Consider the following 14,115-nt stretch of genomic DNA (forward strand, 5'->3'; position numbering starts at 1 on the left):
TCCATCTATACGATGTTCCATGTTCCACATTTTTACACCGCTGAGTTGGAACTTTGTTCATAAATGAATTGAGTCTCCTCACCAATCGACTACACGATCGTAGTTCGGTACTGCCCTCTGTGAAGAAGTTCGGCAGCTCGCACATTATTCTGTGCGTCATCTAAAACTCAAGATAAAAAAAATTTATCGGATAACGGATAATAAGGATAATAAAACTCGTCGTATACAAGTACACGTGTTCAAATAAATACATCATCATACATGTCGGAGCAAGTCCATCAGGTTTGATCAGAGTACTGAGAAAATACCACCCCCTTGCATGAAAGATGTTTTATTATTTGTATATTTCCTTTGAGAGTGTTTCCAAGATTCCGAACATTAAATGCGATTTTTCTCATCAAGGTTTCTACAAGTATTGGGTCCTTCGACTTTTAGGCAAATGACATTAGGATTTTCTCTATAAAAAAATCAACCGTGGTTTACCTAAGCTAAAACGACTTACGTTAATTGCAAAGCTCAATAATTTAATGGCCGACGTATGTTAAATTGGTAATTAACAATTTCTTTATAAAGTATGTATGTTAACACGACTTTTTATGGAATTATTTAACTTTGATTTAAATACAATGTGTACGAAAGACATATATTTCTAGTAAACCTGTGAACACGTCAATTTGTACGACTTCTACTTATATTTTAGGTTGTATTTTAATCTGCAAATATCGTCAGTTTGTTGAGAATATTTTTATGTTAAGCACTATTTTACCATAAGCCGGCCCTAATAAATTTCTATAAAAGAAAAATCTAACTTAAGACGAAAAGCCTGAAATCTACAGCATACCTATATTGTCAAAATGCAAGTAGATCTTCAGTAAAATGAAAATACCACAATCGCTCTTAATACATATATGTAGTCTTATTAAGGAATTAGAGGATATCTCTAGACATCATGGTTCCGTATCGAATACGTAAGGTTTTTAAGCTTTAAAAGAATATAAAGCGAGCTTTCGAAAACCCATGCAAAATAAATGTCAATTACATATTTAATATATTCTGTGACAATGGTACTGAAACTTCAAGAAGAAAAAGATTACCTTAAACACGTTCTTAACGCATGCTTCAAAATCAGAATTCATTAACCATTTTCCAGTTTTTCAGTTAATTTTAATGTTATCTACGTGTCTGTATTGTCTCCTTACAATTTTTATAATTTTGCACGTTTTACCAAAAGGTATGTACTTTAATCCTTTGATATCTCTTTAACGACTGCCTTAATTAACAGCTAAAATTAAAAGCGTTCTGTTTTTAATACCATGAAAGGAATCGAAAATGCAATCTATAGTAGATATGTAATATGCCCTGCCCATTTAATGCTAAAGTTTCAAGAACTCATATAGTACGTAAAGGGCAATCGACAACAATTCCTTGCAGCTTGAATTACGTTCATCGGAGGTATAGTTTTGGTATCTACTGCATGACTTTAAAATAATTCATTCTATCTGGAAAATAGCTACAGGCCAATAGTGGCAGAAGAATAACTCAAATATCGAGAGATTCCCTCGTAACCATTACATCACACCACATGTGTCTATCACGATTTTTGGGTACACATTTAATAATATTTATATATATAATATTTATATATATATATCATATTTATACGTATATTCCTATACAAAATGTCTCGCTTGAAATTGTGAGAACACAATTCATTTGTTACCGCAAAATACTTGTCGCGACAGTAGCGTGTCATTAAATAATAATCTAAAAATCATCATTAATATTAATGCAATGATCTTTTTTTTCTTGGTAATAAACCAACGACTAAACCCTTGCGACCGAAATTTCATTAAAGAGGTACATTAATTAACAACCAAGAAGTAATATCACATATTTTTGGAATAGTAATAAATACACAGAACGGCAAAACTGTCTCTATCTTCCAAGATTCGACAGAAATTATTGGCAGTTATCAGATATTTATAAATTCATTAGTCACTCTTGCAAAGACCTGTTCCAGAAATAGTTGAAGTAATAATTATTCATCGATAAAAATAATTGGAGCGGAGTTAGATTTATGCCAATATTTTAAACACCAATCGAGTACTGGAAATATAATAGATTGGCACCAGTATCTCACATTCTCGACACGTGGGAAACTTTATGAATATACGTTCTATTAAATCTCTTAAAAGGAAAGACAGATCTTTTTAGATTTGCTAATTACAACTACGGAAACAAATTACTGGATTTATTTGTGAAGCAGTAATGTACCCCCTTCGAGCGACTTTCTATAGGACACGAGTAGAAAGTCGCAGACAGAAACTCTCGCACGGTTTTTCATTTTTTTTATTTACAAATAAGGTGTAATTAGTATTCCTAACTTCTCGCTACGCAGTGCTCGCCCATAATGGTACTAACCCTTTACTTTTAGAGCCACAACCTTATGAAGGAAACGCCGATATCCAAATGTACTAATCTATGGTTACCATAGAAATAGTACTCCCTACCCCTTACGATTCTGTCTCATCGATTCGTTAGTTGCGTATGTAAGTACGTAAAAGCGCAAAGCGTTGCCTGTTTTTTCTCTTTGTCCCTGTCGCATATCTCTTCTGCTGCCAAAGCCTTAGTCTAGTTCCCGGACATTTCAAAGGACCTACAAATCCAAAATAAAATCCTCATAAAAGCACATATTCGTCACTTCTGGTGCTACTTTGTACTAGTCTGAAATCGAACGATGCAAATAGGTTGTTTCATCGATATAAAATATGTATTTTTAATTCAACGGATCAACGTAATGATTTTTTTTTTCCAAAGAGATGATTAGGTTCACGTTAATAAAAATTAGATCACATCAACAGAACCAGGTGAATGCAATAAAAAATCAAATTATGGGTACTGCTCGATCACGGGACAAGATACATCGTTTAAAAAAACACATTTTATATAAAAATTATGAAACAACCCAATGGAACAGTCACTACCTTCTGCATTAGGATATTATCCATCGCTATATGTACTAAGTTCATATTTGTAAACATTATCTAGGAACAATAAAAGCTACCATAGCTCAAAAGTGATTGATCTTGCTCTGTAGAGGATAGATCGAAGACGTTTCTTGTTGAGTTTGCAAATAACTAGTTCGATTGACTTCGGTGGCCCTTAGAAATATCCTTTGGTGGTTGTTTTTTTGTTTTTTGTTTAGGTGAGAGCTGAGGTCACTTTCAAGGCAGAGAAACATTGATGTTTCAGCAACTACCACAGACATGAAGATTTGATAGCCACTTCGATGCCTTTGGTCTCTCTGGAATACTCGAAGAAATGCTTAAAGAGCGAACAGAGATTTGTCTTGATCTTTGTTGATTTGACGCTGGGTATTTGTAGTGGATGTGGTCGTAGTACTTGGTGCAGTGGTAACTGTGGGAAGGGTTGGCAGTGCCTCCGCTGCAGCAGCTCGTTCTGCCAGGAACCGTTCGAATTCCGACGAAGTTAAAGACTCCTGATCACCTTGCGCACCTGGCTGCTGTGGAGAAAATTTTATCATTTATTCCACATTCGAGTTCTCGAAATCAATGAAATATTTTACTCAAATAAACATTACTTCACTTGAGCCTTAACGTCAAAACATTCCAGACATTTATAAAAATATATAATGCACATCGGTATTGCTGTTCTGCCATGACACAAATACAAGGTACGACAAAAATCAAAAAGCGAAATTTTTCAACGATCAAACATTACATATTCAGAGATGTTCCTCCTTGCTTGTCAATGTTGTAAGAACATCTCCAAATATAAGCCAACATAAAATTGCACCACTCACCGTATGGTCCAGCCAAGCGGCCATCTCGTTGAATTCAGATTCCCGATTCAGCTAAACAAGACGATAAAGTTCAAAACAATATTGAACAAAAATGGTCAACGAAAATAAATATAAGCCTGCATACACGAAAGGAAAGAGTAAAAAATTAAGACGCAAGTTAAGCAAGGACGTACTTCAATTGCGAAACTAAGAACAATATGCAAAATTAGCAGTCACTAACGATGAGACAGCCATGGTTGTGTGACGAAAGCCGTGCAACGATTAATATGAGCAGCAACTATATTCAAAGGCATCGATAACCATGTATCGTAATATCTACAATGATTGTGCTTTCATATTGTAAACTTATCAATTGAAGAATATGTAGTAAAATGTGTAGATATAAGATCTAAGGAGCAGTTACGCACAGTGGTAGCAGCAGTAGAAGCAGCAGTGGAAGCAGTCTGTTGGGAATAGTTAGGATTACTGCGGTTGAGAATCGCTGTACTTAGACTTCCCCCGCTCACCTGCTCCAAATTGTCCTCATATTTACTGCCGCTGCAATGGGAAAACAGTAGTAACAATTCGACATTTAAAACTCCCAATATGTTGTTAACATAGGGATGTCAAATACTGTTCGGTGATTACTTAACGAGCGTGTCACTGAACACTCATCAACCAAGCGTGGAATTTTAAATAAACTTTAATAAAACAAACATTCCTTACCTTTTCTTCAATGTAATACCTGAATTCTTATTTTACTTGAATAACTATTTAAATATTAATAAGATTTTACGTAAACTCTTTACTAAATTCTTCTATGTAATTACTTGTGCCAGCAAAGTTGCTCACAGGGGCATTAACTTTGATTTTGAAAACGTAGCAACTGTTTTAATTGACATCCCTAAGAGATATCGGAGTAGCAACCTGTTTTTTGAAGTTTCATACGTAGCATTGCGGGACTGTGCGAACATGTCGAATTCGTCACTGTCAGCTTCCTTATCCTTTTTGTCTTTCTGCTCAACCCTGGTTTTTTCTCCACTCTCCGACACACCTACACTCCAAAATATACTCATTAAATAAACATCGAGACATGAAATATAAACTGTATAACAATGTAACTTGACACATACGCATTTTAGCTAAATCATTTTGCACAGCATCCGCTTCATCGTGCCACTCGATCAGTGAATCCGTATTTGATTTGTCCGGTTGATGGCCAATGGTTTGTGCCAATATGGCACTAGGAGGCACAGCCTTGTTCTTCTTGTACCGAGAATAACTTAAAAATAGGTTATTCAATTCATCATTAATGCGGAGCAACTCGGCCGTCATCTCGTCGTTTGACAATTTTCCGATTAAGTCAACTACTCGCTCCTGCATTGCCTTGCACGTAGCAACCAGTTCCTAAAAAAAAAAGTAAAAACATAATCTGTTGCCCTTTTATATTTTGTATAGTCTCAAATAATTTTAATTTGTTGAATAATGTTACCGTTAGCAACTCCATATCAGCGGCATCAGCTTGTTGCTGAGCATTTTGTTCGGGACTGGTTAAATGTGCTAACATCTCAGCAAGAACTCGCATATTTCCTTGTACAATGTCGAGCTCACTTTGCAACTTTGCCAATTGTTGTTGAGAATTATGTACTTGGGCACCTGGAGGTACCGATGGAGGCAGGTCGTTCACAGGAATACTTCCGATGCTTTGATCCACCTCTGGTACGCTCTAATGGAAAAATATTTATTTTTTACTTTCAAAGGAATTGCACGTCAATTTGTCTGTTCCAGTAATAAATTTTTTTTTTAATAAACTTCTGAACCCCTGAGCGTGATCAACCATTAAGAAGTTTAATACCCTTTCTGGTGTAATGATCGGAGCCATAGCATCCAAATCAGTCATAGGAAACTGAATCCCCTTCAGTTTGAGCTCTTGGTACACCTGTACGACACCTTGTGTATGAGGTTGAGATCTAAATGTATCTGCCCAAGTTTGGATTAAACTTAAGACTTTTTCTTGCACTGCAGTTGGAGGTTCGTTCTTTGGTCCAATCAGCTTCACTAACTCTTGGACAAATTCCCTTGAACAGGCAAGGGCATGAAAACGTTTTCCACAGTTCTTTACACACGTTTCTAATACCTGAAACGAGGATTTTAATTTACAAACTGTAATTAACACAAACTTATTCGATGGAAAGTATCATCGTCTAAAATACTGTACACTTTATAATGAGTTCTATTAATCCTCAATAGCCGACATCTAATTGAACTAATTGCACATAATTTGTCAAGGCCACAGAGCTATGGCAAATGACGTAATTCATGTATAGTATTTTAACTCTTTCATTGCTACGACTTCATAAATACATGTACCATTTGATACACCAAAATACATACATGTTCATTAAATTAACTCATCCAAATTTAATTACGTTGTATTTGATGTGAAATGAAAAAAAAATCTAGATACAAACCGTGAGTGTATACATGACAATGGTATAATTTTTTCCAGCAGCCTGATTCAACCGACGCCTGATTGCCTTTATCGCATCCCTTGGGCCATCCTCAGTCTCGTTGATGATGTCACATATTTCCATGTTAAGGGCCCAATTTTCACTAGGCAAGCTACCCTCGGTGGCTTGTTCTGAAAATCAATAAATATAATATTATTTTACTTGGAAAAAGTGTACGATTTACACTCTGACGATGAATAAATGCACAACTGCGCCTTGTCGAGGTATTCGGAGCAGTCGATCGAATCAGTCGATGGGACTAGCTTAGGCAATACCATCGAGGAGAGATAGTTAGAGACGCAATTTCTCGTTAATTAGACTGTGTCAAATGTGTAATCTGTCAGTGAAACTAGCCTGTAATTTCAAGATATATCATGAAAATGTTTGATCATGGCCGCAGAGCAGAGAACATTACCCAGAGGATGATTTTTGTTCTGCCGACGGATAAATACATTGTAATTAATATTCCGCATAATTAAGGTATCGTAGTGAAATCTGAGGCTCACCTATTCTTTGGCCCACAGGCGTCGAGAACGGGTTGACATTTACGCCGAAGAACGACATCGTGCCGCTGATGTTTGATAGTAATTCCAACCTCGATTGCGGTCCTGGTTCAATTCCGCATAGGTGACGCGTCCAATTATCACTGATAGCCACACCGTTCGCCGATAATCAGCGACTTTTCACTTCCTTTTAACGACGAAATCATATGACCTACGCGGCGACAGAAGACAGACATCAAAATCTTCCATTATCAGCTATCTCCACCAATCGGATACCACTTGATGATAAGCCGGCACGTGATTGGTCAATTCCGTTAGATCTTCCAAGCCGCCATGTTTTGTCGTTCGGCCACGAATTTCAAAATCTTCAGCAATGATAACCAGTTTACATTCTCGTGCTTCGCACTTCTCTTCTTTCCTTGACTACAGGATACACCATTTTTCTATTATATATGTTCTTATAGACGTATACGTATTTATTTATATACGTACAGTACCGATCATCAATATTTTCAAGATTTCGCGGCTAACTAAGTACAAAATGGCGACACTAATCAGATGCTGCGGACAAGGATTGGATAGAGGAATATCGTGGAAAAGGAACCAGGCTGGATACGGTTGCCATGGGCAACGAGAGTAAACAGCGCAAATGTGGATCTGTCATTATCTCGTAAAACGGTCAAAAGGTTACTTGTTTTTAGAAAATATGAATTAAAGTGGACATAACACTGCTTAAAAGTTATTTAAATAATTACCTCCGAGACAATGACTCACGGAGATCAGTCTACGATCCTTCACAAATCCGAGGAGCGTGGTGTTATTAATAAAGAATTGTTAATAGCCTTGGTAACCGAACAAGGACCAAAACGAGAGGCTGGTAGACTCTTTCTCGAAGATGGAATTCAATTAGAAAATGTCACTGACATTCGAATAGAATTTCTCAGTAAGTTATTTTATAATATTCTATGCTTATCTATGGTTTACCTTGTAGTACTTACTAACATCCATGTTCTTTCAGATATTTTAAATATCGATCACCTGTGGGTTATGCCAAATTTAGTGAAATTAAAGTTATCTAATAATAGGATAGAGAAAATTGAAAATCTAGATATGCTGGTCAATCTGAAAGAATTAGATTTATCCTTTAATAATATATGTATAATGGAGAATTTAAATAACTTGAAAAAATTGGAGGTCTTACAGCTCTTCGAGAATGAAATATCTGTCGTCGAAGGCATAGATGATTTGCAAGGGCTGACAATTTTTAGTATTGGCAATAATAAAATTGCTGATTGGGATCATGTGCGAATTTAATGATTATTCAAAATTTAGAGATGCATGGTGAATCTTGAAAATTTCTTTTGTACTATATTACTGAATATTATAATTGCAGGTTATGTACTTAAGGAAATTCAAAAAATTACGCAGTCTTAATATTTCTGGAAATTCTTGCATGGAACAAGAGGGTTATTTAGATTATTTATTCGCGTTTATGCCACAACTTGTATATTTTCAGTACAAGATGATCAAGGAAGAGCAGCGTCAAGCTGCTGTCCAAATACATTTGTAATTATCAGTAAACTACCTGTATAGAATTTATAAACAAGTTGACGTTAAATTTATTTCACTTTGTTACAGTCGAGCTATTCATAAATTAGAGGAAAAGGAAGCAAAAGAAAAAGAGGAGGTCGACAAACAAAAAGCATTCGAAGAGCATATTGCTCTTCTATCAATTTCTTATGTTGAATATCTAGATGGAGATTATTTGTTTGAAAAAATGTTTGAACACGATAAGGGTAAATATAATAATTTTTTAACGTTGTAGCATAATTGTACGAGTATATTCGTAACTTTCTGTAACAGACGGCAAAGACCTACAGGGATTAAATGATGACACTCAAAATGCCTTTGAAGAGTACAGAAAAATTTTTTCTGCTATAAGTCAGGAGCTTTATGAACTCGGTCTGAAGGAACAAATCAAAAGATCTGATGAAATTACATTATTTAAAGACATTGTCAATGAAGGGAAGGATGCCAATCAAAAAGATGCAAGGCAGTAAGGACGCTGAAATTAATTATAACTTCCCACACTTCTAAGTTAAGTTTCTTTCTGTGATGTATTTTTTTTTTGCCTATCCTATAGAATAGTAGATGATGTACTGGAGAAAAAAGCTGAAATTATTTCTGGCATAAAAGAATTGATTGAATCGATGACAGAAGAATTGGATCCTGATATACTCTATGAAAAGGTGGAGAGCGCTCAGCATCATTCTGAACAATTCAATGATTTACTCTCAAAAACTTGGGCAAAGCTGATGCATCAGGAAGTAGTACTGCACGAGCAGATGGAAGTATGTTTGAGTAATTTTCAATAAATTATACTTAGCATTAATGATAAGCTAAAGTAATTAACACATTAGACTTTTTAATAAGAATAAAATAATGGCTAATGACATTTCAATAAGGACATCAATGAGGTCTTCAAGATCAATATGACAGATATGGTTGGACAGTTCTTGGAAACAGCTCAAGGATATTTTTCTCAAATGCGCAGCATCGAATCAGAGTTTAACAATACCATGGGAGTATTGGCAACTCTTGTCATGAACAGTTATGGTGGTCCCGATGATGCAAAAATGCCTCCTCATCTATTAGATATTTGTGGCGACAAGGATACACTTAGTAACAATCTTGCTGCAACTCATGATATACATTTACAGGTAGGAAATTTTACTCTATTCTTATTTGCATATGCATCCATTCATAAAATAATGTTCTACAGGTAATAGATGACAGAGAAGATCGTATGGTCAGTCGATTAAAAACGTGGGTTGAAGAGTATACAGAAAAGAACGTTAGGTAAAAAAAAAAACATACTCATAACTGTCATTAATCTAAATAGAAAGAAATTCAGAAATTTAACTGTGAATATTTTAGCGAGGAGAGAGATCGTCATCGACGTCAAGTTTTAGAAATATCTCATTTTCTGGATTACCAACGAACAGAGTTCAATGCATTACAACTGCAGAATGCAGGCAACACCGATCCAGACGTTGCTGCAGTACTTGAGGAATAAATAACTACGTTTCATCAATTTAGCATTTTTATACCACTTTTATATAAAAGATATAAACGTGTGTTAAAACTCGTTTAAAAGGTCGTATACTTCAAAGGTGTACAAAGTATGTATAAACTATGTGTAACAAAGATTTTATAAACATTTCACTGTACGAAAATAGTAAAGTAGTTAGTGCCATTTTTATTGTGGTTTAACCACGCTATATGATTTAATATAGAAGCCCTCATGGATGGATCTAATCACTTTTGTTTTAGTGATTTCACATAAAGATCTAAACCAGTCTGTACCTTTGGATGCTGTATATACGTCAAAAATATATTTGTGTCCAAATCTCTATTACTCTCCAGCCAGGACATTGCATTTTTCCTTATTTCAAGTTTTGTGAATTTTCTCGCATCACCTGGGATCTTTGCATAGTAATTGATGTACTTATCACACTTATTAATAGCATCCTGTTTATCACTAGCTAGTTCGTCGACAAGGCCAATTTTTAATGCTTCTTGTGGGGGAAACAGCGAGCCCCTAAAATTCAATGTGTAATATTACTCAATTGGTTTTGTTAACAATAAACACACTTAAGGAAATTACCGTAATAGGGCCAACTCAGCCTCCCGGTGACCAATCGTAGAAATGTAGCTATCTTGAAACCACTTGGGAGCTATAATGCCCAATTTAGTTTCATTCAGTCCTATCGTGTGTTTGCCTTCGACAAAGACTCTATACTCACAAGCCATTGCCAGCAAACAGCCGCCAGCTGGGCTTGCACCCTATGAATTTGTAATCCATTTAAATTAAATAGTAAATTTCATTTCTTTGCTGGACAAGTAAAAAAAGAATATTTTACATTAATAGCAGCAGCTGTCGGAATTCCAAGACCATACAATACCAACCAGGCATCCTGTAACGCGTGCCAAAAATTGGTGGCACGTTTTAGATCTGGTTTATACATTTCCATAATATCTAATCCACCCGAGAACACCGTCGGTAACGAGGAAGTCAAAATAACACCTTTTGAACCATCACTTTCCACCCTTTGAAGGGTCTCTTTCAATTCGGTTAATAAATCAAAATTCAGCCCATTTACAGGTGGTCTTGCCATCGATATGGTGCTTATACCTGCAATAATAATTATAAATTAAAGAATCAATTAAAAATTCTCATTCATTCATTTTAGGAAATTTCTACAAGCGAGAAAAAAGAAACTCACCAGATTTTTCATTCACAGTGGCCTCGACAAGTTTCCCACTTGTTGCATATGTTCGACATGCTAAAGTCCATTGACGCTTTGATAAAATTCTTACTAATGGAATCATAACTATAAAAAATAATTAACCATATATATATTTTCTATCTAATTTACTAAATAGATACTAGTGATACTAGATTAATGTAAAATAATAACCCTTACTTGTGACTGATTTTGTTTATTGTCTGGTGAAAATTTTAGTGCAGTCGAACGGGATCGTATAGTTGATCGATTTAAATATCTTCCACAGTATTAATAGTCCCTAATCTGTTTCTATTCACTCAACACATTCACTTGTTTTTCGTAGAAATTACACTTGCCATGCCACACATATGAATGTATATAAATACAATACGTCAGACTGAGAACTCATTCTGGACAGTGCTGCCAAAAATCTTTCACGCAAGCAAGAGGTTAACTAAGTAATTCATTTTTCGGCTTAAGTCAAAACTTTGTAAGATATAAAACAACGTTTAATTTACATTTCGATAAAGTAACAACAGTCTATCGAATAATGGAGGGAAGGCACGATGAAGTCTTTCTTAAAATTTTACAAGAAGAGAAGAATATTGCGAACTTTTTGAACGCCTTCTTTGGGTTTCTGTATAGATGGTGAGATTTTGGTCCTTTAATTTTCCATGATCTTATGGAAATATTGTTGCTCACATGCATGCTGTCCGAGCCTACATTTTTATTTACCTTTTTCAGTACAGATTTTTATTTCGACTCATCTCCTGGGCAGAAATTAGGTTTTCCACCAGGCATTGCGGAGAAAATTGTTACTACTACTTTACACAAGTGGAAGCATAAGTATTCCACTGAACAGTTAAATTCAACAAGTCATGGTGTAATGCAAGGTACAACTCAAGATATTAAAAGCAAGTCGCTCACTTCACAAAGTGCAGCTATAACGCAGGACATCGGTGCACCTGCTGTGGCACGAGAACTGGAAACAAAATCCACTGAGGGTTATGTTGCTGCGATACAACCTCCAGATAGTTACAATGGTGCGATGCGTGAAAATTACACATGGTCACAGACTATTTCTGACTTGGATGTAAGCATCAAGATTCCATGGGTGGTAAAAACCTCCAAAGATCTGAAAGTCGATGTTACATCGCAAGAAATTCAAATTGCTATTAAAACAACTGGTCTAGCCAAAAAATCTAGCTTGATAACAAATTTGGAGAAGTCAGAGATCCAAGACTTTTCAACACGTCCAGAATGGACTATTATTTTCAGAGGCCAATTGTGTTTCAAAATTCGAAAAGAAGAATCCATTTGGAGCCTGATTCCAGGACAATATATTAACGTATGTTGGTAATATTATTAATATTTTAATATCTTGCACTAAATAGAAATTTTCTTAATTTTTAAACGAAATAATGTTTGAGGCTAATCATTGAGCTAAAAGTTATATGCAGATCCATTTGGAAAAAGCATCGGAGAGGTGGTGGGAGGCATTTATCGAAGGAGAGCCCAAAATTGAATTGAATAAAATCGATTGCTCGCGAAACTTAGAGGATCTGAGTTCAACTGAGCAAATGAAAATACAGGAATTAATGTGGAACCACCAGCAAAAATTACTTGGCAAGCCAACATCGGATCAGATCGTAAGTTTTATGCTTCCTAATGAACTTAATACAATTATTGTAGCTATAATTAATACAAATCAATTGAACTACACTTCTGCAGAATGCAGAAAAGATCCTGAAGCAGGGCTGGAACGTTGAGGGATCACCATTTAAGGGCACACCTTATGATCCATCGGTGCTAAAATTCAACTAACACTGATTTAAACTAGTTTAATGTAATACATTGCCAAACCATGGCTCTTCTGAGTATTGTATATATTAAGAGAAGGCTACGACTGATGAGCCCTAAATTTTGTGATATTTTTGCCTAATTATCATAGGCAATAAGGCGCTTCGAATATAATGAACTTTGAAATAATAATTCTGGATAGTTTTATATAATTATCTAAGTACAGAATAATTGTTTAATAACGGTACATATACCCGTACACGATGTCTGCGCGCGTTAGAAAAATCTGAAGAAATGTTCACGCTCTCTATCCACCGGTTCCATTGGTGTCGTTTACATTGAAACTTTAAGAAGAGACCTTGGTGAGAAGAAGTCGACCGATTTCTCTATACGCGTCGATCATCGATTGCCAAGGAAATTAATGCGTTTTCTCCTTCTAACTTGCATGCGAAATCGGAGACAAGGTTGAATTACTTGGTGGAAAGTGAGTGCATTCGACGGTGATCAAAAAGTGATATCATTTGCATATCCTTAGCTTAACAAAATCATGTCGACGACATTATTCACAGATAAATATTTTATCAAGAATTCATAGTTATTTTAATTAAACTGCCAACACATCCTCGTTTGATTTTCCTCAGAAGCCAGCTGTAGTCAGCCCACGATACATGCCCATAAATGCCAACTCCATACGCCAACTTTACGTCATTGACTATTTTCTCCTTACGTTCTTTCCGCTTACGGATACTATACGAATACATCTACATACAACGCACAATCTACATTGACCGGATAATCATTTGCAGGTGTAATAGGCGTCCAGAAATCGCCTGGACGAACACATGCATACAAAGCGTGGGTAGAACACCTTCGACGAGTGTTGCTACTATCGAAACGAGTTAACGAACTTCTAAGGTAGAGGAGAATTTTTATATTCGAGCTCATGCCACGACCATGGCGGACCTTTCGACGCCGAGACGACAAAGTATATTGCACCGGTGGATTTTAAAGTCGGATTGGTAATTGGGAACTTCGGGTTCTCGGAAGGTCTAGCCAGGTTTTTGCAACGAGCACGAAGCCCCGAATCGCCGAAGCCTAGGGAACCCTGGCGGCGTTTTAAAGTCTAGGAGACTCGAAGATGGGTTTTCCAGAATGCGAGGAATTCCTCGGTTTTCTCCGGTGCTTGCAGTTTATCCCGGTCGGCCCGGGCC

At 36.0% G+C, this 14,115-nt stretch overlaps 4 protein-coding genes across 10 annotated transcripts; 2 read left to right on the forward strand and 2 right to left on the reverse strand.

Moving 5' to 3' along the window:
- Nucleotides 1–315: 315 nt before the first annotated feature.
- Nucleotides 316–7,388, reverse strand: LOC105701207 (TOM1-like protein 2). Of its 6 annotated transcripts, none has more exons than XM_012427753.2 (9): nucleotides 6,819–7,388; nucleotides 6,274–6,443; nucleotides 5,658–5,939; nucleotides 5,295–5,528; nucleotides 4,936–5,209; nucleotides 4,730–4,856; nucleotides 4,330–4,360; nucleotides 3,824–3,874; nucleotides 316–3,520 (listed from the first exon to the last, which is right to left on the reverse strand). In XM_012427753.2, exons 1-9 carry the CDS (start codon nucleotides 6,874–6,876, stop codon nucleotides 3,326–3,328), a joined length of 1,422 nt encoding a protein of 473 aa, XP_012283176.1. In that variant the 5' UTR covers nucleotides 6,877–7,388; the 3' UTR covers nucleotides 316–3,325. The 6 variants fall into 6 exon arrangements, with proteins under 6 accessions (XP_012283176.1, XP_023289274.1, XP_012283174.1 ...); XM_023433506.1 differs by having other exon boundaries at nucleotides 316–3,523; nucleotides 6,819–7,387; XM_012427751.2 differs by having other exon boundaries at nucleotides 4,231–4,360; nucleotides 6,819–7,384.
- Nucleotides 7,389–7,501: 113 nt separating this feature from the next.
- On the forward strand, nucleotides 7,502–10,053 carry LOC105701206 (dynein regulatory complex subunit 3). Its single transcript, XM_012427748.1, has 9 exons — nucleotides 7,502–7,758; nucleotides 7,834–8,117; nucleotides 8,209–8,381; nucleotides 8,454–8,611; nucleotides 8,679–8,871; nucleotides 8,959–9,166; nucleotides 9,281–9,535; nucleotides 9,598–9,674; nucleotides 9,753–10,053. The coding sequence occupies exons 1-9, from the start codon at nucleotides 7,581–7,583 to the stop codon at nucleotides 9,889–9,891; spliced, it is 1,665 nt and encodes a 554-aa protein (XP_012283171.1). The 5' UTR covers nucleotides 7,502–7,580; the 3' UTR covers nucleotides 9,892–10,053.
- On the reverse strand, nucleotides 9,906–11,462 carry LOC105701210 (enoyl-CoA delta isomerase 1, mitochondrial-like). The gene is made up of 5 exons (XM_012427759.2): nucleotides 11,303–11,462; nucleotides 11,102–11,209; nucleotides 10,739–11,010; nucleotides 10,483–10,661; nucleotides 9,906–10,416 (listed from the first exon to the last, which is right to left on the reverse strand). Exons 2-5 carry the CDS (start codon nucleotides 11,205–11,207, stop codon nucleotides 10,134–10,136), a joined length of 840 nt encoding a protein of 279 aa, XP_012283182.1. The 5' UTR covers nucleotides 11,208–11,209; nucleotides 11,303–11,462; the 3' UTR covers nucleotides 9,906–10,133.
- A 149-nt stretch (nucleotides 11,463–11,611) lies between these two features.
- On the forward strand, nucleotides 11,612–14,111 carry LOC105701208 (nudC domain-containing protein 3). Of its 2 annotated transcripts, none has more exons than XM_012427755.2 (4): nucleotides 11,612–11,752; nucleotides 11,849–12,460; nucleotides 12,555–12,753; nucleotides 12,836–14,111. In XM_012427755.2, the coding sequence occupies exons 1-4, from the start codon at nucleotides 11,655–11,657 to the stop codon at nucleotides 12,926–12,928; spliced, it is 1,002 nt and encodes a 333-aa protein (XP_012283178.1). In that variant the 5' UTR covers nucleotides 11,612–11,654; the 3' UTR covers nucleotides 12,929–14,111. The 2 variants fall into 2 exon arrangements, with proteins under 2 accessions (XP_012283178.1, XP_012283179.1); XM_012427756.2 differs by having other exon boundaries at nucleotides 11,849–12,452; nucleotides 12,565–12,753; nucleotides 12,836–14,106.
- Nucleotides 14,112–14,115: the final 4 nt, after the last annotated feature.

The sequence above is a fragment of the Orussus abietinus genome, unplaced genomic scaffold, assembly GCF_000612105.2.
Source record: "Orussus abietinus isolate OABI.00-Male unplaced genomic scaffold, Oabi_2.0 scaffold5, whole genome shotgun sequence".
NCBI lineage: Eukaryota > Metazoa > Arthropoda > Insecta > Hymenoptera > Orussidae > Orussus > Orussus abietinus.